Raw genomic sequence first — 26,846 nt, 5'->3', positions numbered from 1 at the left:
TAATTTACTGAAATGAAACATATTTTCGTATTTTCACTAGTGTCTTTCTGGACTACTTTCTTCGGAAATTCAGTCAGGAAGTCTTTCAAATTGTATTGTCATTTTTATTAAAGAAACATTTACTCGCATATAATAAACAGAAAATTTAGGTTTTTCTATAAATACAGGATTAATTTTTATCGAGTGGTATTAAAATAAATATTTCATGAGTGGCGGTAAAAAAACGTTGAATATCCTCTCTATATATAGCTAACAGAAAGTCAGATTTGTTTTTCTTTTTTTTTCTATTTATTTTAATATATGGATATTAAATGAACATTGCATAAATAACAAGATTAAAACATATTTTAGGTCAAAATCAATTTGACCAGCAACCTTTATTCCAAATATTTCATAATGAATCTATATATACTCACTTCTTAACCGTACAACAAGAAAGCATGCATGTCTTTGCAAATAGTATCTTTTACAGTACTATGTAGAGAAGATAAAATAAAATAATTTGAATGTTGGAAATAAATGTATCAGGTTGTGAAAATGAGGCCGTTTGGTCACATCAGAGTATAATACAGATGTCATGTAAAGAAAAAGCTGATAAATAGTTCAATAAAATTCGTATTATGGCCTGTGTGTTTTTGTATGTCAACGCTCTTTCACAAAAATATACTACATTTGTATTTTTAAATGCCATTGTTTGCAAGAGAAATTGCCTTTTTACATCAACATTTTTTTAATATAACATCGAAATGTTTATCAGTGAACAATAAAAAAATCAAATTTTTATAATTCCAGGGAACATGGCATGCTATTTTTTGGAACGAACCCTTAATTTGACGTCAATATGTGCGAGTTTATTTTGAAATTATCATGTTACAACGTAGGTTAAAGGAAAATTATATAATTCTGATATCTTAAAAATATTATTGACTTTTAGCAAAAAGTGAAAAACACGCCTTACGAGTTAGCATCGAATTAAACTAGACTGCTTACTATTATATTTAAAGTAAAACATGAATTTTTAAATTTAGTGAGACAGACTAAAGTATGATTTATCCAGTTTTACACACTTATTTGTTTGTTGAGATAAACTGGCTTTAATGAATTGTAAAATATAAGGTAATCTATAGATTATGAAATATTTTTTTTTCTTGAACAGTTTTTCCTACAGTGTGTTTGGAAAAAGAAGGCATTTTATTATAACTATAACATTTGAGGAAATTAAAATTATCTTTTTGTTCATGGATATGAATAAAGCAGGTGAGTACAGTGAAACTGCATAGACTGTCTATGTTTGTGAAAAAATATACATGGTAAAATGACATATAATCGGTTCACTCTAAGTAAATTGTATGATATGTTAATTCTTTGTAACGTGATGGTAAGACTAATCTGGAATTATCTTTGTTAAACACCATTTTATCTACACCCCACACATAATTCCAGTCAATCTCTTTTTTGTCTACAAATATTTCTGAGAGTACCGTCAAGTCAGTGTTCACCTGTAAAATCCTGAAGTCCTCACCCTGTCTCCCAAATACGAATACACTGTCCTCAGTAGCAGCACACGTGCACTGAGGTGAAAATCCTTCCTTTCTTAAATATTTTATTTGCTTAAGTCTGGGATCCTCACATATGATACAAGTACTATCGCCATTAACATAATCCCAAGTACTGATATACTTTTGTAATGAACATGGTAAAATATTCTCGACAGGAAATTCCATCAGTTCTACTCTTCTCTTTATATTTAGATTTGTATCTAAAATTAATGATGTCCCAAAAGTAAAACAGTAAATCTTATTCTTGAAGAAGGAAATATTTTTGCACTCAAACTTCATATCCTTCGATTTGATGAATTGAAGACTTCCGCTTGATATTCTGTACAATCCTATTTCGCTATCCACAGAAATCACCACATCCCCAGTATCAGTACAGCAGATATGATTTTCACTATACCAGCCTTCAGTTATATCAGTATTGTAGTAACATTGGTATTCAAAGTCTGAACTGATATGAATAATAACAGTTTGAGTTCTCGAAGATGTATTGATGGAATCATCTTCATTATCATCAACTGATGGCATATAAGCTAAGAATAGAAATGAACCATCTGGATGTTGACACCATTCTTTCGTCGTGTCAGTTGTCACATTATCAGGAGGTTTAATTATATGCGATTGGATCTTCTTTACTCTGCTATAGGTTGATGTGTTCGAACTGAAATATTATAAAAATACAAGTATAAAACAGTACTATTGACAAATGTTGTTAAAATCTAATATTCATACAAAACATGTTTACCTCCTGGAATTACGTCATCATGAAAGTGCTTATTAACTAAAAAATCACTTATTAAAATATTAATGGGTATGTTCTAGACCCTTAAGAAAATATGATACAGGTATGTGTTTGTGTAGATGTACTTGAATAATGATACTAAATAAAGGGCAGAGGTTTTCCAGTAGTACGTTTGTTTATCTGTAATTCAAATTTCGATCCCTATATCGTGTAATTACCGTATTTATCATTAGCCAAATGAAGGAAGCGTTATCGAAAGTGGTTCATATTAATTTTGTGAACGCTGTATATAGTATAACACCAAATATATAGTATCAAACAAACATGTTCTGCGTACAGAACTTTTATCAAATCTTTTTTTTTCAAGGTGTAGACAATGTAGTAGTAAATAGGTTGTTAATTAAGAATACAATTGTTGCAGTTTTTTAACTGTGATATTTCACTGATCATTGTTCTACACTGAAATTATTAAACTGACAGTTTTTGGTCACATTTAACGATACATTTATCACAGAATATATTGTTAATTCAAATGCCTTTAAATTCAGTGAAATTAAAATTATCCGAGATTTCTCTGAGGAATACTAGTTAAATAAGAAGTTAATAATCATGTTATAAATATAACTTTCTTATAATGGTTGGTTTTTTTCATAACTACGCCTTAAATTTACACTTTTTTCTTTAACTTCATCTCCCCAATATACAACATCATTATACCTTGATGCAAATAGGCATGATCAAATTTACCTATTTAAGATATATAGCAAACAACACTGAGGGCCTCGGCATTAAAGTCACCATTCACTTAGCATACAAACATTAAATGTTAAACGCTAACTGTGGGGGCAATATGACTCTATGTAGTCCGATGTGTTGCATAGTATTTAATATCTAACACGACCTAATCTTTTCCCTTTTGAATATAGAAGGACCAAAAGTGCGTGTAAATTTGCAATAAAATTACCGGTGACGATCTTCATTTTGATATGTGACGAAACCATTAAAATGTAACGTCCTGAAACAAATCAGGCAATAGTTTTTGTTGATGTGTGATTGAACCGAAATAATATATCCTTAACAACAATTTATCGCTTGTTATCTAGAATTAGTATTTATGCACCGTTTTTATCATGAGCTATTTCAGTGGAATTTTCTTCGAGTTTTACACCGTACGCGCATTTAGCTCTTGACTGAAATAGCTCCAAGACAGCATTACTCGTGGTGCTATAACGCCTTACAAGAGCTATATTCGTTAAGCTCCACGTCATGAATTTTGTTAAATCAACGTTGTCGTTATCATAATATTCACCACTATCATCATCAAAAACATCACCTAAACCATCATCGTCATCAACATCATCATTAAAAGCATCATCACGTCCATCATTATTCAAATTATGATGATTTTGGTCATCATCATTACCACCATCATCAACATCATCATCATATGCCTCTTCCTTATTAAATTATCATAACACCTATAAATATCAAAATGATTATAACCTTAATATTCATCACTTTAAAATCAATATCACGTTATTGTCATCAAAATTGTTATCACCCAAATTATCTTCATCGAAACCATACCCCCATTGCCTCCGCAACCATCATTACTGCCATTCTTATCATCATTAAAATCTTATCATCATCAACCTTCATCATCATAATCAGCATCGTTATAATGCATAGTCATTTACACCTGCATACCAGCATTATCATTATTAAAATAATAATCAACTGCATAATCATCTTAATCATTACACTCATCATCAGCATTAGATCATAATTACTCCTATCATTATCATCAAGATCATAATTATCATCAATTTCATCATTATAATCATAACTTCCATTTTAAATTTATTATAATCATCACATTTGTTATAGATTTTTTTTTATTATCTTATCAAAATCAGCTTGGTTTGATCACTTTCAACAACATTATCATTATTTCTATGATAAATGATATGAAGTCCGATGTCTGTTTTGATATGTATTTCAATGTAAATAAAGGGAAGAAATCGTTGATCGCATTCATCTGTTGGGTATTTTTATATTTTAATTGTATGTTTACTATAACATTGATAAACATTTAATACATTCGTGTAACTTGATAAATTTGTATGCCTCTAGATGAGCAGAAGTATTTCAAGAAAATCGAACTTATGGACGTTTTCCTGAGTTTTCATATAGACATATAGGCAAAATTAAAACTGTTCTATAGTATTTCTTTAAACTTGGCCGTATTTTATCCACCGCTTCTGCGACGAATACTACACCGCCGCTGCGATGGACCCACAGCTTCTGCGAAAGCTATCGCCAGTGTGAATATTATGAAATGTTAACTGGAGTGCATATATTAGTTATTAGTGAACTCCAATCTATTACAACATCATGTGATTACATGCATGTTGTGTACCTGCACTCCAGTTACGCACTGTCTGTTGGGGATATGAAAATTTATGCTTTTTGATAGGCTAATTTTTCTGGGCTTTACTTATTGTGTCGATAAGGAAAGGGATAACGATAGAAATGTAAAATTTAGATGATCGTACATTGGTTACTGTTGGCTATGCAACAAAAGAGAAAGAACATCAAAACACTCGGCAATCTGACTAATCATAAGCTTCGTGTTTCGATGCTCTTTCTATTATTTATAGCAGTGTTTGAATATTTACGACGAAATAACGTCATCCTTAGCACTTCATTCATTCATAAAAGGAAAGGAATTACGCCATTTTAAAGCACTCAGGTTTGCGTACAGGTTGGTGTAAGATTAAATTATAAAGCACCGGTGTTATCACCAGAAAACTGATGTGCAAGGAACTTTTATTATACTCTTTCAATAAATTCAGTATTGAACCTTCATTTACTCAAATTCCTCACTTTTTCGCACTGTGAAATGAGAAAATGGTAAAATAATGATAAACATACAATTTGTATCTTTATTAAATGTCGTATGACAAAAATAACTTTATATTGCGACTGTTTTCGTCAAAGACGACTTCAGATGTTCAAATTAATTGCGGCATATTGTTTAATGATTTTACCAAAGTAATGATTTTTTCATATAACAAAAAAACAAATGGAGGAAAAGAATGCCATTAACACCAAACATAACAATTTCTTTCCATGCAAACTTTAGCAATAACATTGTATTTTAAAACGGAATTATTAATGAATTAATTTATCAGAGAAATAACGTACAAATTAACGACTTGGAAGCCAATATAAGTATTTTAAACATTTTACAAATAAGCACTTACACTTTTAAAAAATTCGGTGAAATATTTCTTTTTTATAAACTTTTAAAAGTTTTTTATACACATTAAAATATCTATGCTATCTCCTCTGCCAAAATATCATCATCATCATCATCATCATCATCATCATCATCATCATTATCATCATCATCATCATCATCATCATCAGCAGCAGCAGCAGCAGCAGCAGCAGCAGCAGCAGCAGCACCATATTTAATAAATGGTTCTATTGAAATCAGCTATATTTAATTAAAAAGCACATGTGAAGTATACGTTCGTATTTTCATTTTATGCGCATTTTTGGTAAGTGACAAATACCTTTTGGTGAGTATGAAAAGCTAAATGCAACCGAATATGGCACATTTTATGTTCCATTTTCGGCAGAAGAGTCTGCTATATTCGACCGAACATATCACACGTGTGACAAATTCGAACCGAATATGTCACACGTGTGCCACATTCGGTCCGTGACATATACGGTCCGACAGCATTAGCAAACCTTTCAAAATACCTATTTTATTTATAAAAGGAATACAAATATCCGCCATTTTGTATATTTATTTGTTTTGACGTAACGTTACTATTGTAGCGTTCTATCCGGTTCACGCGTTGCGTATTTGAATGAAATGAAATTGGACAAAAAAAGAAGAAAAAAATCGAATTCAAAAGGAGCTTCAAATATTGCCGGAAAGCTTATTTTTAGCAACTTACTGGTCCAGTGAAGAAACCAAATAAAGCAGCAAGTCTAGAAAACGATCGACTCTCTAGTGAAGAGTTGAGCCTTAGCAACGGTCCGCTTCCCAGAAAAGATGCATGTCTTAGAACGGACCCGCTTCCCAGAAAAGAAGCAAGTCTAAGAACGGTCTGCTTCCCAGAAAAGAAGCAATTCTTAGGAACGGTCCGCTTCCCAGAAAAGAATCAAGTCTTAGGAGCGCAGCGCGTCCAATAGTGCAGCAAGTCCAAAACTGTAGCAAGTCCAATACTGTAACACATCCAATACTGCAGAAAGTCAAAGAAGCTTAGCTTGTCCAATAGTGCAGCAAGTCTAATACTGCAGCAAGTCTTATAATGCCGCAAGTCCAAGGCGCGCAGCAAGTTTAAGAAGAGTAGCTAGTCCAAAAGTGGAGCACGTCCAATAGTGCAGCAAGTCCAAAACTGTAGCAAGTCCAATACTGTAACACATCCAATACTGCAGCAAGTCTAAGAAGCTTAGCTTGTCCAATAGTGCAGCAAGTCTAATACTGCAGCAAGTCTTATAATGCCGCAAGTCCAAGGCGCGCAGCAAGTTTAAGAAGAATAGCTGGTCCAAATGTGCAGCAAGTCCAATACTGTAGCAAGTCCAATACTGCAGCAAGTCTTATATTGCAGCAAGTCTAAGAAGTGCAGCAATTCGTAAGTAATAATCACAAGTACCGCTCAGAAGTTAAACCACAAATTGACAATTTTGGGCTCGTCCGGAATTACTTTTTTGAGATTTTGATGATCTGAGCAATATGTATTATGACGAATGATTAAGAATAGGAGAAAAGCTAGGGTTATTCGGCAGCGATTTATTGTTTCTTTAAGAGAAGGAAGAAGAGTGCCTAGCCAGAGAGGATAGAGCCCGAAGGCGTGAAGAAGAAAGAAGACAGATGAAAATAAGATTTGAGCTACAGATGAACGAAAGAGATCTTGAGATAGAGCGGATCAAATCCAGCAAAGTAACCACCAGTGAGGGAAGCCAGTCACTCAGACTTTAAACAACTAAGTTGTACTGCATGAAAGGCATTGGTGTCCTAGTGGTTAATGAGTCTGTCTCTACATCCAAGGATCATAGATTCCAACCCTACCCGGTGTCACGACTATGACACCAAAACTGGTCAGTTCAAGAAAGGTAAATAACAGTGGTAAACATAACCTGACGATGTCTTCATATCGTCAGGTCAAAATACATATTATTTAAATGTGGAATGCATACATAGCTTACAAAATTAATAGAGTATAAGAAGGAGCTGTTGTGTAACGGCGGACGACTGACACAAAAGCAGATATTTAGCTAATTGTCATAAGATAAGATGAAACATTTCAAGAAATATTTTCTAAAAGTCGTTTTTTCAGTTAAGCTTTCCTTTCCTCTTGTCCTAGATTGATGTCTAAAAAGAATGACAACTACAAATGTGCTTTTTGTTAACTTTTACAAAATAAATTAACCCATTTTGTTACATGAAATAATAATTCTAACACTCCTCGTGATTTTGTCACTATAGACAAAGAAAAAACCCAGGTGTTTAACTGCCAATAAACACTGTTTACTACTTGTATTTGCGGCTGTTATATTTTCTAAGGCCTACGGCCTTCGTGGTCAATTCCAAACCGGTGGTTAAAAAGCCGATAAACACCTCACAGACTGATATTATTTCTTAATCAAATTTGGAAAATACATGTACATGCAATCGTGATTTTATCTAATAACATGCATTTCCACACTGGCCATAGCTTTTGCAGAAGCGGTTGGTCAATCGCAGCGGCGGTGGAGTATTCGCTGCAGAAGCGGTTGATAATCAAAGCAAAGAAGGCGCTGAATTTGTTTGGGTCTCAGTATGTCAGAAAGGTGAAGGTTGTGAGGTTATAAACCAATTCGTTTTTGTATAGTGCCACCAATGCTTTCCAGCGTTTTAATTGTAGTAAATTGGCTAAAAGACTAATCGCAACACTGATATTCAGTTCAATGTTTATTTGACTTAAACAATTTGAAAAAATCAGAGTTGCCTTAACTGGGATTTGAACTCCAGACCTCTCGCTTCATAAGCGAGCGCGCAAACCCCTCGGCCACGGTGAAGTTATATGTTAACGGCCTGAAGAAAACCATATTATTCTAAATAAGGGTTTGTAACCCTTATTATTTCGATGCTAACTGTTGTTTAACACAGATGTAAATAATCATGGAGCTTACTATCAGCATATATATCTATAAATAATAAACACTATTAAGAAATCGTCGACCATTCGGGAACTATTTTGCTTGTAAATTAATGCGCCTGTCATTAGATCATCTTTACGCAGTGATCTCCCCTGAATTTTTTAGGCGCTAGTGTACATATAAAGGGAAGTAACCGCTTCAGAAAAGCGGTCTACTTTCGGCATCAGGGTCTGAAATTTCGCTACCATTATTTGATTTGTCTGACGACCCATACAATTAAAAATGGCCGTTTGCTGTTGTCGGTTAGTTTATGACCAGTTACAGCATGACATGATTGTAACACAATGCATTGTCAGATACAAATTGTATATATGTGTATTGTCAAGCAATCTTAGGTTAATACATAAAATGGTAGTTTTATTTACATGTTGGTAATTTCTAAACAGTAGTGTTGAGTAGAAGTAATGATAAGGCTATTAAGCAATGAGATTAAACAAATTGAATAAAAGAGACGCAATCAGGAATTTTATTCAGTTACTGACCAGAAAAGCAGTGATCTATAATTCTATATAGCTACCGCCAGTCCGGCAGACATACCAACCATTATTTGCGAATATTGTTCTTGAATGGGGCCATAACTAGGATTTATATAACGATATTATAATTTAATCTAAAAAACAAAAGATGTTTTGAAACTCCTTGACGTACCTTTTACTATCCTGTTTGTCTGTCAGTTGGAACCCTGAAATAATACATATAAAAAACTTGGCGCATAAACAATATTGATTATTTTGCCATTTTGTGATGACTACTACTGAATAGAATAAATTATATATGTATATGAATGTATATGATGTCGGGTTTTAGAGAAAAAATACTTTTTATATCATGAAAATGCCTATATTTCTATCAATTTCGACCCATTTAGGGCCGAAACGCTTGTTGTATGCATAAGGAATATACTCGTTCAAAAGAAGTTAAACCGATACATATTTGTTACACATTCAATTCATTTTAAAAAGTAGTTAAAATAAGGTCAAAAAGTTAGAAAATATAAGCCGTCAACAAAAGGGTCTCGTTGGCACTTAACAGCTTACCAGAGGATATGATCTTTTAAGACAAAATTACCTTACCAAGATGTTCCTTGCTCAACAGACCAGAACCATTTGAGTAACTTTTATTATTATTAAAGGATTACCTATGGATTTTTCTTTATGCAGTTTAATCAAAATCTACAAAGTAGTTGAGAAGGTGTCATTTAAAAGAATTTATGTATTTCTTGATGTGGTAGCAATTTTGTTTAGCGGACTGAAAGCATTTAAGCAAGTTGGTTTAAACATATTTTATTTAGAATATTTGTACATGTGTAAATAACAACATAACAATAATTATAGATTTTGACCGAAAGCAGAAGCTAAGCAAAGGACTTTCTAAGTACTAGTATTAAGTCCGTACAGATTCATCAAAAGCCATCCAGCAAGTGAGGAAGCAACTGGCAACGGCCAACGGACATCGAGGTATCATTATGGCTTACGTTAAGAAATGTGTGTGAACTGCGATGAGCTAAAGTTAAAGACATATGCAAGTTATTGATTTTAAGATTAAAACTGTCGTCATGCTGATTTGTGCCATTTGTGTTTTCGCCCCGCGACCCCGCCAAGCGAAAAGTCGAAAATTAACAAGTTAAAATGGCGGGGGCGCAGGGCGAAAACACGCATATTAGCGAGGGCGCGGGGTTAAGTTTAATAAATAAAACTTCGGCCCGGGGGGGGGGGGGGGGCGCGGAGCGAAATTTAAGAAATAAAACGACGGGGTTTACATATAACGGGGTTTTAATAAATAAAAATTCGCCGCGCGCCCCCGCTAATTAGCGTGTTTTCGTCCCAAGACCCCGCTAAGCGAAAAGTCGATATGTTAAAAGTTAAAATGGCGCGGGCGCGGAGCGAAATCCGCTAATTAGCGGGGGCGCTAATAAGCGTGTTTTTGCTCTGCGACCCCGCCGTTTTATTTCTTAAATCTCGTCCCGCGCCCACGCGGGGCGAAGTTTTAGTTATTAAACTACGTCCCGCACCCTGACTATTTAGCGTGTTTTCGTCCCGCAACCCCGCCGTTATAACTTGTTAATTCTCGACTTTTTGCTTGGCTGGATCGCGGAAAACACGAGTGGCACAAATCAGCCACCATATCATGCAGACAAGGAAACTAAAAAAAAGTTAACCTACTGAAGGGCCACGACTTTATAATTCATGATGGGATCAGACCTTATCATTACAGAAAGAAATATCCACTATTTATACAAAATGTACCGATTTTGGACAAACAAGGGCCAACAATTATAATATACATGATCATAATGGTATCAGGTTGTTGCAGGATAAGGAAAAATAATGTACCTATGATACAAATTCTTTGCAAGTAAAATGTGAATAAAAAATAAAATACACTGAAATTTAAACCCTAGTCTCATAAAACGTTTTAATTATCTCCATAAACCGTTGGGCAAACGACTGATTTCATAATTTAACGCCCAGTTTGTAAGAAGAAGGAACAACGAATCTTACCGCCTACGAAAGCGTCAAGTTTTCCGCTGTATGTGATAAGAAGTCTGGATAAGTTTGAATCATACATCATTGATGAGACGTTGAATGGGCTGTATGCAACCTCGTCAAGCCTGATAGATCCAAGTTTCTCAAGATCAATTCCAAACTTCAAAACTTTCGCCTGATTGTTCTGCAGACAAAGAATAAGTACAACTTCCTTTCCAGCACAAACAGCCACTGGTTGAATTTCATTTCTTTCAAAATATAGTACTCGTTCAATTGTCCTTTTTTCTTTGTATGTTATCGATTGAATGGAACCCTGTTTTACAACGATAACGCAATTTCGTTCAGATATGACGGACGCGTCTGTTACGAAACTGTCCATCAATGGTTTCATAGGAAGGAGCTTTTTAAACTGTAATTCAAAGTAACCGTCATACATGTACTCGTATATGATGTTCTTGTTTAAGATTGTTATCATTCCTTTTTTTCCCTTTGCTATAAAGTCAGATTCGTGGTCAAGAATCGTTGTCGTTATGAGGTGAATCTCATTTGACTTCAGTTCATATATAGAAACTTCTTTGCCATTCACAAGAAGGAACCTATCATCATCTAAGCAACATATCCTTTCAAAAGCCGTTTGTTGTTCTGTTAAAAACGTTGCCTCGACATCGAGCTCTTTGTCAAGCTTTAAGACTGTTCCAGTTGAATTTAGACAAAGAATAGTGTTCTCATTCATTGAACACGTGTCTTTTATGTTGTTGAATGCGTCTGAAGAGTGTGTACTCTTTTCAACGTGGTCTGATTCGTTGGAAACAAAGTTGTTATTTCTAAAGAATGAAAATGTTTGTTTTTGTAATTGTTTAAATTTTATAATCACAACTTAATGTCTGTTATTAATAATGATTCTCTATGAAGTTATAAAGTAATACTTTTTAACAATATTTGGTGACCATTTTGATGACAAATCTAATTTATCAATGTTCAAAAATATCAACCTTGGCAGAATAAACAAGAACACAGCATAGCGTGGCAATATACGTCCGAATGCAAATTTGTTTTAAGTAAATAAAATTTAAAGTTGTCAAAAATAATGTTCAACAGAGAGGATACCATTTATAAAATTTGTTCATAACATGTTTTATTTCAATTATCAATATTGAGATCTATATTGATACATGTCAAAGAGATATGCTCTTGTCACATGAATACTTAGTGACAATTGTATATGCCACACCTTCGGCTGTGGAGAACATACCCCTGACATGTCACCACTCATGCCCTTAAAAACTACTATGGTGATTAATTATCTCAATGCAATTGTCACGGAGTATATATACTGACAGAAAACAACAATATTGTTGATTTTAAATGATAACAATTCAAAGAAACATAAAATGATATTATATCAGAAATTCAGAAGCACAAAATATTGTGCATATAAATAATAAAATGCTTACAACTAATTTTCTTCTTTTTATAACCTCCCGTTACACTTATAACGTCAATACTCACACAAACATTCATCACAAAACTAATAATTCTACTTTTAAAAAGTGATGATACAAGCTAAATATTTATGCTCTGCATGTTGTAAAGTGGAGGAAAAGACTTTTAAAACATGCGTACTATACAAATCTGTGTACACGTAAACTGTGTCAGACCTGCCCATATTCTAACCCTCTGGGCACAGCCATTTTATAATATCAGAGAAATGATACTTGGAAAAAATAGCAGGGTTCTTCTGTGTAATAATACATGCCAAATAACTGAGATCTTGGATTTGTTACTTGACTTTTTATATGCCTCATTTAAAACTTATTATTATTTAGTGAATTTACATATCTCAAGTAACATCAATTTCAATTAATAAGATTGTCTCATTAAAAAATAATTAAATCATAGAAACCAATAAAAGGTCCTTAATTATTTTAATCTTAACAGAAACAAAAATCTAAAAAAATAAAGTTTGAAAAGAAAAAAAAACAACAACATTATAAAGTAATAAAAATAAAGAGAGGTTAATACATGTTCATATATATATATATGTATATATTTGGAGGAAACATATCAATAAATTCATACATTGTCAACTCCTTTTGTAATATATACACTTTAAATAAGTATTTTGAATGAGTCAGTGTGACCTTGACCTTGATCTGAGGTAGTCCAAAACTGCGCTCTGCATATCATCTCATTATGATTAACAACATTTCAAATAGTTTCAATTTCTTTTCACTGGCTCAAAAGATACAGACCAGACACGAACATCCCTATATAAGTCTATGTAAATCAATGTATCCCCGGGGCGGGGTCAAATTTAATTTTAGGAAGTTCAAACTTGTGTTCTGCACACCGTTTCAATATAAGTAATATGTATGCCAAAAAGCTTTAATTTCTTTTTATCGGTTCAAAAGATTAAAAGCGGACAAAACATTTTGATATTAAAACAAAATGACTAGGTGAGACCTTGATCTTGACATGAGAAAGGTCAAACCTTCGCTCTGCACATCTTCTGATTATGGTAAATATGTCTGATTATGGTAAATATGTCTGCCAAGTACTTTGAATTTCCTTCAACCGGTTCAAAAAATACAGACCGAAAAATACAACCCTTTAACAGACGGACGGACGGACAGACGGACGGACGAACAACCAAGTGCATAACAATATACGCCGATATTATTTCGGGCGTATAAAAATGCGGCGTCACACTGCACTTATGTATAATTGATTTTTCATCAAATTTTTGATTACAGAAGTTTTAGTTCAGGAGAAATAATACTAATCTAAAAGTAACAATTGGATAAACGAAAAAATGAACTCTCAACTTACGTTTCCATACTGAACGAACACCTTTGTACAGTACGTGTTGCAATGGCGGCTGTGTCATTGAAATCTGTAAATGTATATTTGTTATGAAAATAAGATTGTGAAAAATGATATCCACTCAAACAAATATTACTTACAAAAAATATCTTTAAATACTAATAACATTAAATTCCTGTCACTGTAATTATTTAAAAAGTTATTACAAAAATACAAAACCATGAAAAATAGTACCAGTACTAGTTGATTCCTGCTTAACAGTTCTGCTGACTTGCTCGAGAACGATGGTGTTTTTGAGAATTGGGTGAGGACCGTTTTCCTCATTGCATTTAAGAAGTGTTCTCTTCTCGCACGTTATAATAACATTTAGCTTTCCAGAACATACGGCACTGAACAGCAGTTCAAATTCTCTTAACCAAGCTTCTGCATAGGTACCATTGTAACTGCCTTTCCCCGCAAAGTCCTCAACTAATACAGTACAAATACAGCCAAGCCTTATTAGTTTCATGTCATCAGGTTTGTTGAGAACCAGAAACTGGTTTTTCTGGTACCTTGATGCTAGCGTTACAGCCAGAGTAGTCTTTCCACATTTCCTCGGCCCTGTTATAACAATAACCTTGTCTCTCTTAAATGTCGTTCTCGCCTCATTTACAACACTAGCGGGATGCAGGTTGTCATCTTTGTACCGCTCAACAAATACCGCAGTTAAATCTGAAACGATTTTTGTTTGAAAAAATATTTTTTTCTCTCATGATATTCATTTTTATTAAATGTTGAAAATTCTATACCACATTCCTTTTGGTGTTTATTCTAGAATATTTTAAAGCACATAACTACACAAACCACATATAAAATTGTATCCTGAAATTGTAACACCAGTAATAAATGGTATCGAATTAGAAGATTATGGTCGAAAGTGATTGTACATATTGCCTTCAAATCATTATCGAAGTGCAAATTAAAATCAAGAGTTTCTAATCATTTGTTGAATTGAACAATTAATATACCGAAAGTACATAGGCATGCATATAGATTTATCATGGCACACTGTTTGATCGACATTTTCTGGAAAAAAAAAACAAATTGCGCGAAAAGAGCAAATGATCTGAAATTTTTACAAGAAAATATTGGTCTAGACCAACATCAAATGGAAAATTTATTTCAAAAAAAAATTTCTGACCCGGCATGTCAATGAGCCCCTGAATTGAATTGAATCTACTTTTAAAGTAATTCATTGATTGTTTTTATCGAAAAATATTGAAACATTAATTAATGCCATTATTGTTGGTTTATTGTTACTTATCTAACTGATTACATGTAGTTTATGCTTTTAGATTTCTTTTGAACATTTTACTTTACCTGTTACTTATAATTCTGCAATTCAAGCGGAAATCGAAAACTAAGTTGATTTTTTTCGTAAATGAACTTAACTGATATATAAATAATAGATTTGTTTTCTCTTACCCAGCTGATTCCGTGTTGCTTGATCAAAATCCATCTCGGAATTGCCACATGTACCTATTCGAAGTATAAGAAGTAAATTTAACTTATGTTTTATAATCAACAACTTTTTCTGTACATGTTCAGACACAAACAATATTGTTTTATCTATATGTAACTCGTTAATAAATCTTATTTCTCAATCTTTATTATTCTGCTGTATCATAGAAATATTAAACTGTTTTATCCAATCAGAGTATTATCAATAAAAGAACCATGATCCAATTGCATATCGTTTAGAAAAGTGGCAGACTTCCAAGTACATAAGTACAAAAAGAACATTTAACCTGTTAGATCTGCTGGATCTGATTCCGTTGTAGGCTGATAAACTTCTACCACTTCCTGAAGAAGGTCATGTTCCGTGAACTTTAATACTTCCTGGAGTATTTCCTTCTCGGACACGATCACAATATCTATGTTCTTGTACTTTTCAGAAATCTTTGCAACTTGTAGCATACTACTGAATATATCTGCCATAGATTTTGTCTTGTCCTTATCAAACACATAGTCGCCAAAAGGTTCTCGGCATAATACAAGATCCACTTCATCCGGGTCTATGTGTCGCCAGTCACACGAATTTTTCATTTCAACACATCGATTATGATTGTAGTCCATACTTTGTAATGAAGCTAGAGCAGCTTCGATATACCGACTACCCCTTGACCCTGTAACAACGACGTGGTGAACATCTCGCAGCTTTGTTTTGATATCAGCGACTTCCGGTGGACTATCGAAGTTATTTGGCAAGTCCTCTTTCATCGACATGGTGAAATTGTCTTGAAACATGAATAAAAATTTAAAAACGTATTTATTTTTCTTTTTAATGAGGATTAATGACACATATATTAATGTAATTTTGACAAATCATTTCAGAAATGAATAAGTTGTACAATAGGATGATGGTATTTTTACTGTTTAATGGAAATATTTTATTTAATGATTTGTCTCTTATTTAGGCGATGCATTTGTAGAGAAAGTTAATATTCTAAAATTTGTTTTAATCTTTCGAAATGATTTATAAATGAACAGATTAATGAATATATTTATTTATTTATACATCTTACTTTACCCTGTCAATATTAAATGAACAATAAATATTCAACTTATTTTAAACGGATCAAAGTTGTTTAATTACAAAACACAGCATAAGTACGTTAAATATATAACAAATTAGTAAGGCACTTGTAAGTTTTGAAGCCATGGTTTATAATTGATTTTAGGTTACTTGAATTCCACATACCATTTAGTCTTTTAAGAATATGGTCAACTGTTTTCATTCGTTTTACTTTTTCACCTATAAAAGAACAAAAATAAATTCGGAATTTTTAAAACACTTTTAAAACAAAAATAATTGGGACCATCTTAGGTATTAATAACATTGCTTTGAATCAGATTTTCTACCATCTTGCAATCCAAACCAATCATTTGTTTTTACTCATGATTTTGCGTTTTAAGCTCAAAATGATATCCTTTCGCTTCCATTCATTGCTGTTTTCTTAATTAGATTGCATATTTGTTCATATATTTTGCAACTGCAAACCCATGTTAACACACGAGTTATATCCAATCATATCTTTGGACGAATTAAGAAAAAATAATCTAATAAAAATTAAAAAATAATCATTGCGATGGAGTATATAATGCCAGGATGAATTAATATTAGAGTAACTATAATACCAGTTGGTCCAACACGCTTCTCAGTTGTGTTCAGAAGAATGTTTCGAGATTCATTACATTTTTCAGCAAGTTCTTCCATGATTTCTTTCATATCTTCCATGTCAGATTTCATTTGAATTATAATAGTCTCATATAGGTAACGTAAAGAATCTCCGAGATTCGGCAGATTATTAATTTTGGTTTCGTTAATGTTTCCTTGAATAGCGTTTACGTACATAGGTGAAGGTTGTATTTGCTTAGCTATATCAATGGTTGCGCATTCTAAAATTGTCCACATATTGTCAAAGTCTGCATCATCAATTGAAGTTTCAGCAAAGTGCTGAAGTCGATTTCGAATTCCTCGTATCTTGGAAATAGCGTCTTCTTCTACCTGTTGAAGCTTGTTTCCGTGAAATTCCTCTATTAATATAATAACCAGAGTTATGTCCCAAGATGTTTCATCTACCACCTTACCAGGTGTTGATGGAAACAGGAGTTCCCATTGTTTCTGTCTGATTATTTTTTTCTTCTTTAAAAGGTAAAGCTGATGTTTCATTAATTTAAGACAAGCATCAATGGTTGAACAAGTTGAAAATTTTGGGTCCGTCCACGTGTACTTAAGGAATAACTCTCTTAGTGGTCGGGGAGTAATGTTAACTAGAAAACACACAAGCCTATAATACTTGTCCGCCATGATTATCTGTAAAAAGAATATATTCTTATGTATAATTCTTTACTTGAAGCATGTTTAATTTATAGGCAAAATAAAAAATATTTATGTATATGTTAAAGGGTCATTGTGACCGTGACCTTAAGATGCGTAAGTGCAAAAAGAGAGCATCAAAGTGCATACATTTGTGAACATTGATAGATTGAATGACCTCAATTTTGCAACTGTTTGGGGATAAGCACAACATCAAGCAGACATACATTACAAAACTCGAAAAGGATGGCGCTGCATCGCTCACTTAAGATACATTGCTGTAAAAGTCAAAATTGTTTCAAATAATAAGCTCAAATTTATAACTAAAGCTGTATAACTCATAACGTTTTGATAAGTTTGCAAATGTCTGGTAGGAAATGCTACATTCAAGATATGCAAGTTCTTCACTAAAGAGTACTTTATGTGAATTTTGATATAAAAGTCTTGATAACCCTATGCACTTTCGTAACAGGGACAATTATTACCAATGGGACTTGATAAATATCAGTAAACGACTTGAAGGTAATGTCACACACAAAATATCCAAAAGTCTCTCCATTGTGGTTTAGAAGGTTTTTAAGAAATATTCTACAAGTGCGACGTTGACCTTTGAGGTAGGGACTAAATTTTCTTGCTCTCTGCACGTCGTCATATGTCCAACACTTTTAAGAAGCATAAAAATTCTTAATTCTATCCATCAGTGACGGAATTATTGGCCGGATATAGTCATATGTGTACTTTTATAAAAAATGATACCATAACTTTTGGTCTACAAGTGTGAATTTGACCTTTGAGGTAAGTAGGGCCCTTATTCTTTCGCTGTACACCTCGTCACTGTGTCTAACATTTCATGCATAATTATTCTTAAATCCACCTAACAATGAGTCAATGACAAAATTGTTAATTGGACACGAACGTCATTTTTTCATTTACAATTTGATGTTGAAGTTTGATTTAAATCTTTGTCTCCAGACATAGATGTTGCAACTGTCACATTATTCCTATGTGCTTCACAATTATACAAAATTATTTCAAAATCCATATGAATGACAAAGTTATGGACTGGACAAAGTTCGTATGGAAGGACAGCTGGACAGACGGAAGGACGGACGGATGCTACAAATACAATTTCCCTCCCATAAGTTTTCGGGGGGGGGGTAGGTTTGGGGAATACATATAACTTTACAGCATCTAATCAACGCAGCAGAAAAACTAATTCCAATCTTATATATAGTATGTAGCAAAATTACGGGCCTCCAATTTTTAGTAAAATGTTAAGGTTATCCCTTTTGGGTTAACATGTATTCCTAATTTTTCCTTATGTTTGAGTAATGGACAACTGAGTGCATAAAGAGTTCTTTGAATAAAATGTCCCACTTTTTTCAAAGCACTTTATTAACGCAGATTAGCCTGGACTTTTGTTGTTTGACACTTTTCTTAGATCAAATAATGACTCCTCATTAGTTATTTCACTCTCTAAGTTTTGGCTTTATACATCTGTTAGTTTTTTTATATTATATGTAAAGTCGTTAAAAGCGATTGTTTCATTAAATTCTCGTTTTTTAACGATATCTTTCTGATTCTTAAGAATGTCTTACTAGTTATCAATTATTGTTTCATTTTGTCTTTTTTTAATTCTATAAAATGTTTTTAAAATGTAATTATATTTTTCTTATTGCAAAAATATTTGAGTAGGATTTTCATATGACTAGTTAGCCCTTGGTCAAGATAAGTTTTGCCTCTAAGGATGAAAAAAATTCAGATATCAATAAATAAAATGAGGCTAAATAAGAGTGAACATTACAAAAGAACATTACTAAAGAGCAGTAAATCACATGCTGAAAGACTGATTGAGATCAATACTCATACGTTACTTTGTGAGATGCCTAATGGGCGCAGCTTCCGGGTGGACGCGAATGGTCGTCAACGACATTCTGACCTGGACAATCATGACGTTTAGAACAGTAGAACAGTACCCTTCTTCAAGGCAATTTAAGGGTCGCGCATTTTAACGTTTGTGGATGGACGGCAAACAACCATAAATTTAGATGTGCTCTTATTAATGCCATTGACGTTTATATTGTTTCTGTATGTGAAACACATCTTATAAACGATAACGTTACGATTAACGATAACGTTATTGAAATTGATAACTATGTTTTGTTAGGACTTATCAGAAGTCATATTGATAAAAACGCATCAAAAAGTTCAGGAGGTGTTGGTGTATTAATAACATTTGGATGTATTAGTTATACGATGTAAATATTCCTGATATATCATATGAGGGTGTTTTCCTTATTTAATTTAAAAATCGATCATTATACAACAATGTGCTATTATTTTCATGTAACTTACTAGTACACCTTGAAAACTCCATTTTGGTAGAAATGCTCAATAATTCTTTTCACATATTTAATTATTGATATATTTGTACAAAAACATTGACTTTATGATTATTTGTACTGATGTCAGACATTCTTGGAAATATCGATCATATACCTACCCGATAAAGTATAGATTACTGTATTAATCAGCATTGTAGAGAATTTGTTGATTTTCTAAATGATTCGAAAATTACACATGTATTTCATAAAGGAAAATTTTAAGTAGACTAAATGTGTGTACCCCAAGATAACTACAATTGCTTGGAGTCATTTTTAGCTTATCTGTCACAAAGTGACAGGGTGAGCTTTTGTGATCGTTTTTCGCACGGCGTCCGCCCGTCCGTCCGTCCGTCGTCCGTCGTCCGTAAACTTTTACTTTAAATGGCATCTCCTCACAAACCGCTGAGCCAAACTTCACAGGAATGTTCCTTTGGTAGTCACCTTTAAAAATTGTTCAACGAATTTAATTCTATGCAGAACTCTGGTTGCCATGGCAACCGATAGAAAAAAAACTTAAAATATCTTCTTTTAAAAACCCCAAAGAGGTAGAGCTTAGATATTTGGCATGAAACATTTTCTAGTGAGTGTCTATCCAGTTTGTTCAAATAAAAGCCCTGAGGTCAAAATTGGCCCCGCCCCAGGGGGTCATTGATTTTCCCTATATGCATATAGTAAAAACTTATAAAATATTCTTTTAAAGAACCCAAAGAGCTAGAGCTAAGATATTTAGCATGAAACATCTTCTAATGAGTGTCTATCAATTTTGTTCAAATAAAAGCCCTGGGGTCAAAATTGGCCCCGCCCCAGGGGGTCATTGATTTTCCCTATATGCATATAGTAAAAACTTAAAAAAACTTCTTTTAGAGAAGCCAAAGAGCTAGAGCTAAGATACTTAGCATAAAAGATGTTCTAATGGGTGTCTACCAAATTTGTTCAAATAAGTACCCTGGGGTTAGAATTGGCCCCGTCCCGGGGGTCATTGATTTTCCTTATATGTGCATTGCAAAAGCTTTTTAAAAAAATCTTCTTTGAAAAAACCAAAATAGCTAGAGTTTAGATATTAAGCATGAAACATCTTCCAGTTAGTATCTTCAAAGTTTGTTCAAATAAAAGCCCTAGGGTCAAAATTGGCCCTGCCCCGGGGGACATTAATTTTCCTTATATGTGTATAGCAAAAACTTAAAAATCTTCTTTGAATAAAAAGAAATAGCTAGAGTTTAGATATTAAGCATGAAACACCTTCTAGTGAGTGTCTTCAAAGTTTGTTCAAATAAAAGCCCTGGGGTCAAAACTGGCCCCGCCCTAGGGATGTCATTGCTTTTAACTATACGTGTATAATAAAAACTTAAAAAATCTTTTTTTTAAAAACTCAACGAGCTAGACCTTAGATGTTTAACATGATACATCTTGTAATGGGTGTCTACCAATTTTGTTCAAATAAAAGCCCTGGGGTTTAAACTGGCCTCGCTCTGTGGGCCTATATACAGGTGAGCGACTTCAGGGCCATCATGGCCCTGTTGTTTGTTATTCTGACCACTATATATTGAAAGGGTATTTTACCGTTAAGGTATTAGATAAAACGAATCCTTTACACAACACGCCAGACAAAACCGGTAATTGTAAAAATGAACCTAGTAACAAACTGAACAAAATACTTTGTGTCTTTATGGATAATGAACGAGCTAGAAATGCTTTATTAGACGTAATTACTTTGATTGATTCAAGATGAAATTGATATATTTTACTCTTTATATTGTGACATCGTTAAATATACAGTATACCAGTACAAAAAGTATCTTCAAGAATGAATAAACGACGCAAAAATAATAAACCTTATTGGAACGACGAGCTAAGCCAATTATTGGATGTTGTGACATCATCTGAGTATGAAATTATTAAATGTTATGGTTCCCGAGATCAACGGGACGTTAAACTTTTGCAATATTCACACGCAAGGGCTCGTTTCGATAAGCGTCTACGACAATGCGAACGTGAATACAGACGCTTTATAGCAGAGGATATTGCAACAACGGTAACGCAAAATCCAAATGAATTCTTGGATAACATAAAACGGCTGGGACCCAGTCAGAGAAATGTGATGCCAGAGGAAGTGGTTGACACTGATGGAAACCAGACGCATGTAAAGAAAATGGAATTTTGAAAATAGATCTGAGGTTATGAGGCCTGCATATCACAGATTAGACGTCAAAAGACAAATTTAAAAAGCAGGCAACATATCCTGAGGGTGATTATACATTATTTTACCTTTACCATTAAAGAAGAAATACTGGAACCACCAAAGTTGAAAAGGGCAAACAAGTAGAAACTAAAAGTAGTACCACATAACATGTATGCACAGCAAAAATGTCGTGCTGAACGATATTCAAGGATTATTGATAACATGTATGGGGAGTCTTTTTACAGCCGCGTCACGACACAACTAACACGGATATGACAATAAAATAGAGACAAACAGAATCCCTAAAGAAAGTCCAACACGACAAAATTGAAAATGTTGCAGGCTCGGTTTGGTTTGATTGAGACTGTTCATGGGCGGTACTTTCTTTTATATACAACCTTGTTTAACTGTTGATGCCTTAGCTTGATCTTTATATGTAGGAGGCATTTAAATTTGTTGGTGTTTATTATTATGTTTCTTACCGTTTTAATTAATATTTTTCTCTAGTTGTTTCTATTTCATATTGTCCAATTTTATTATTCTCACTTAATTTCATTATAGCAAAACAAATAAATGGTGACATAATTTATATTAAACATTTGATTTTTCTTCCTTGAAACATGTACTGCGGTAAATATTTTCTTTGTTTCTAGGTCTGCCTTTCACATCAACTACGAAACAAGTTTTGTTTAAATCAAAGTTAACATTTTGTCACTACATTTTGTCTGGAAAGGGCCTTCATCAATTTTGTAAAACCTTGGACGCAACTCTATTGCTACTGCTGAATTGCTCTACCATTAATTGTAAAATAGACTGTAGTTAAGAATATGCATATTTTCCATATATTAGATGAACAATTAGATATGCAACAATGGCCTTTCTATCACCTGCCGAAAAGGCGTTGGGGGATTTAGTAATAGTCTCCGTCCTTCCGTCCGTCCGACATTTTTGTCCGGAACATATCTCAAAACTATTTACGGTAACAACTTGAAACTTCATAGGTGGATATATCATATTGAGGATGAGTGCTGTGCATAAGAATGATAACTCTACCCTGCATATTTTTTCAGTTATTGCCCTTTGTTTTTTTTCAAACTTAATTTTCGTCTAGAGCCTTACTCAAAAAGCCTTTGAGAAATCAACATGAAACTTCATAGGTGGATATATCATATTGAGGATGAGTGCTGTGCATAAGAATGATAACTCTACCCTGCATATTTTTTCAGTTATTGCCCTTTGTTTTTTTTCAAACTTAATTTTCGTCTAGAGCCTTACTCAAAAAGCCTTTGAGAAATCAACATGAAACTTCATAGGTGGATAGATCGCACTCAGGAGGTGTGTAATGCACAAGAATGATAACTCTACCCTGCACAATTTTTGAGTTTTTGCCTTTGTTATTTTTCATACTTAATTTTTTACCTGAGTGAAGCATAACTCTAAAGTCTTTGAGATGTCAACATGAATCTTCATAGATGGATAGATCTTATTGAGTAGAATGCTGTGTCCAAGAAAGATAACTCTACCCTTTATGATTTTTGAGTTATTGTTCTTTTTTAGTTTTCATACTTTTTGTCCGGAGTTTATCTCAAAATGTGTAACAGATATCAACTTGAAACATCATAGGTGTATAGATCTCATTGAAGAGGATTGCAGCACACAAGAATGATAACCTACCCTGCAATATTTTTTCAGTTATTGCCCTTTGTTATTTTCAACCATCAGTATTCACATAGGTTTTAAAACTGTAATCAATTCAGTCATCAATTTTCTTTACTAAAAATCTCTTTAAATTGAATAATTCTGCTCTACTACATATACATTCTTCCAATGAGCAAACACATTCGGCGGGAGATGACCATGTTAACATTGCTCTTGTCTTTAAAAAGAACATAAGGTTTTCCTTAAAGTTTTATCAGAACTGTACAATATGTATGATGATATGTAACGTGTCAACGTGTGTGCTTTTTTGATAATCTTTTGTATAGCATACCTGCATCAATAATTAACAACAAATAACAAAACAATACTTGCTTTTTGGTTCTATTTATTGTCCTCTTCAGATTGACACTTTAAAAACTTCCAGAAGTGTGTATTGTCTTCTACAAAATATGAAAAAAGACGTCATTCTAAATTGCTAATTAGACAAATTCCGACAAAACATATACTTGTTTAACAGTTGTATGCCAATTTAATAGAATTCAGTATTGTATTCATAAATATTATCACGCCGTTATATTTTGATTCTTGCAAAGATGCAAGAAACGACGTTTAAATAAGAGCTTTTGACATGGAGGAATTGGAAATATGTTCATATTCCTGTGTACCGTTTAAAGTAAGTATGGACTAATAACTTGTGTGCAAATTTTCTGATCATTTCCTCACAACGGTTTCCTTGATAATTTTCATTGTTCAAAGTGACCAAAAGAAAAAGAAAAGCCTGGCAAAATCTAGCTAAAATATCTTTTTTTCAATTCGACTCTGGGCACTTTTCTATTTTTGTCTTTTGCAGATTGTTTCGATTTTAAGTACAGCACTTGATCTTTGGAATTATTTCAAATTTTATGTTTTAGGAATTTTTACCTAAGAGGAGTTACTTTGATAAGTTACATGCCCAGTGCATATCAGACGTTGTTTGGCCTAGGTAAAGGTAGTATTATCAGGTGTGCTCCCTCGGAAGCAATTAAAATAACAATATTATTTTAGAATTGCAGACTCGGTAAGATTGAGTATATTTTTTGTGAGAAAAAGTGCAACATCTCTCACGCCCACTTGCACCGGCTAAAGTGGCATTTGTTGTGAAGTAAAAAACAATCTGGAAAAGCGGTGATTCCTCGGAAGCAATAACAACAACAATATATTTTTCAAAATGCTGACTCGATTAGACTGAGATTATTTATGAGAAAGGAAATATAAGTGCACTACCTCTCACACAATCCATTGCATCGGTATTGCGGCATTTAATTTTTTACACGTACGTGGTGGAATAAATCACCCATGAAAAAAACAGAAACATATATCAATGTAGTGAAAACAGAACGCCCAAAATGACAAAATTGAAAAAGTTGCAAACTCGATTTGATTTAGCCTGTTCATGGACGGTACTGGAAATGCATGTTACCGCCCACGGCCCTTGCAATGGCCAAAGGAGAATTCAACATTTAAACATAAAAAATGGTGCAATTTTGAATAACAACACTGAACACTGGGCAACATTTTACGGCTGGTGCACGGCACTGAATACCTGATGTTGTGAATATAAAAATAATATGTAAAAGTGTGAATCCTCGAAGCAATGAAAACAAAAGTATCATTTTAATATCAGGTTTTAAGGAATTTTTAAACTCCGTTTCATTCCCGTTTATTAAGAACACCAACTTCAATAATACATGCATGATTACAAAAGACTGCCTGTTTTCATCACTAGTGGACTCTTCAATCCGCTTATGTCCGATCGCAAAAGAAAGATGTTCGAAATTCAATAGGGATTTGAACATTATCATCAAAGCCAATTATTTAAGAATGACTTTCGCTTTAAAATGAAGTTAAACATTTTTCCCTTTTGAAGATATCAATATTTTGTATATACAAATAGTTTCTTTTTCACAGTTAATAGTATGTGCTTTAACTATTTTTGTCTAGTATTTATACACGTCGCTGTGGTATTTATGTGTAATAATTGAAATCAATAAATATCACATAAAATTCACAAGTATTCCCTGATTACTTTAACACTTAAAACGTTTTTCTTTACAACAAATAAATGAAACAATAAGATTTATAGTATATTTCAAAAAGTTCCCTCCAAATGTAAAAATCCATCATCGGATGCCCACGGTCGATTAACATGTAATATAACGACGATAAACTGCAACAGGTGCGTAAAAAATCGACCAATGAAATCGCGTATAACATAATTTATATTCTTCAACGACGAGATAAATACAATCAGTACTACCCCAATTTGATAACTTGAACCTTTGTTTACATAACAAACAATAATAACAATGTGAAAAATAGGTAGGATAGACTGAATCATAATAAATAAAACACAAAGTAAAACATCATATTTTATGTGCTTTGATAGTGTAATACGCATAGCGTCGGTATTTATGCATTAACATGCTCTAATCTTAGGTACACTTGTATTTGACTTTTTAAAAGTATCTTTTTGATTTGAACGGTTAAGTTTCAAATAGTAACAAGTTCTTAGAAAAGATTATTTTTACACACGGGTTGATGTACACATATATTAAGATTGAGGAAAACGACAGACATCAGCTGGAAAAAACCTTAAGTTATAAGAAATGTAAAAAGTATAACTTGAGTATCACTTGACATATAGTTGTTATCATTATAAGGAGTTGAACAAAATGAAATAAAAAAGAAAAAGAAAATAGAGAATAGAAATTTAGAAAAAACAAAACATATTTAAATAATTATACAAAAGACAGACAAAGTAAGTAAAAGGAATAAACAATATATAATCATCATAATAATATGGCTCGAACCTATGAGTGAAAATCATTTTACAGAGACGTTACCAACGACACCACTAAGATGGTCCATGTTCTTAATAGAAGTAAAATTTATAATGT

General features: G+C 33.1%; 1 protein-coding gene across 1 annotated transcript; it reads right to left on the bottom strand.

Annotated features, from left to right (window-relative positions):
• Positions 1 to 65: 65 nt before the first annotated feature.
• On the bottom strand, positions 66 to 17,749 carry LOC132728745 (uncharacterized). The gene is made up of 9 exons (XM_060714416.1): positions 17,007 to 17,749; positions 16,570 to 16,623; positions 15,617 to 16,105; positions 15,294 to 15,347; positions 14,064 to 14,540; positions 13,836 to 13,899; positions 11,022 to 11,830; positions 9,169 to 9,202; positions 66 to 2,217 (listed from the first exon to the last, which is right to left on the bottom strand). The coding sequence occupies exons 1-9, from the start codon at positions 17,677 to 17,679 to the stop codon at positions 1,332 to 1,334; spliced, it is 3,540 nt and encodes a 1,179-aa protein (XP_060570399.1). The 5' UTR covers positions 17,680 to 17,749; the 3' UTR covers positions 66 to 1,331.
• Positions 17,750 to 26,846: the final 9,097 nt, after the last annotated feature.

The sequence above is a fragment of the Ruditapes philippinarum genome, unplaced genomic scaffold, assembly GCF_026571515.1.
Source record: "Ruditapes philippinarum isolate M1 unplaced genomic scaffold, ASM2657151v2 ctg3358_1_1_1_1, whole genome shotgun sequence".
NCBI classification, from domain to species: Eukaryota; Metazoa; Mollusca; class Bivalvia; order Venerida; family Veneridae; genus Ruditapes; species Ruditapes philippinarum.
Note: the sequence above shows the minus strand (reverse complement) of the source record. Positions and strands in the feature narration are given on the sequence as shown.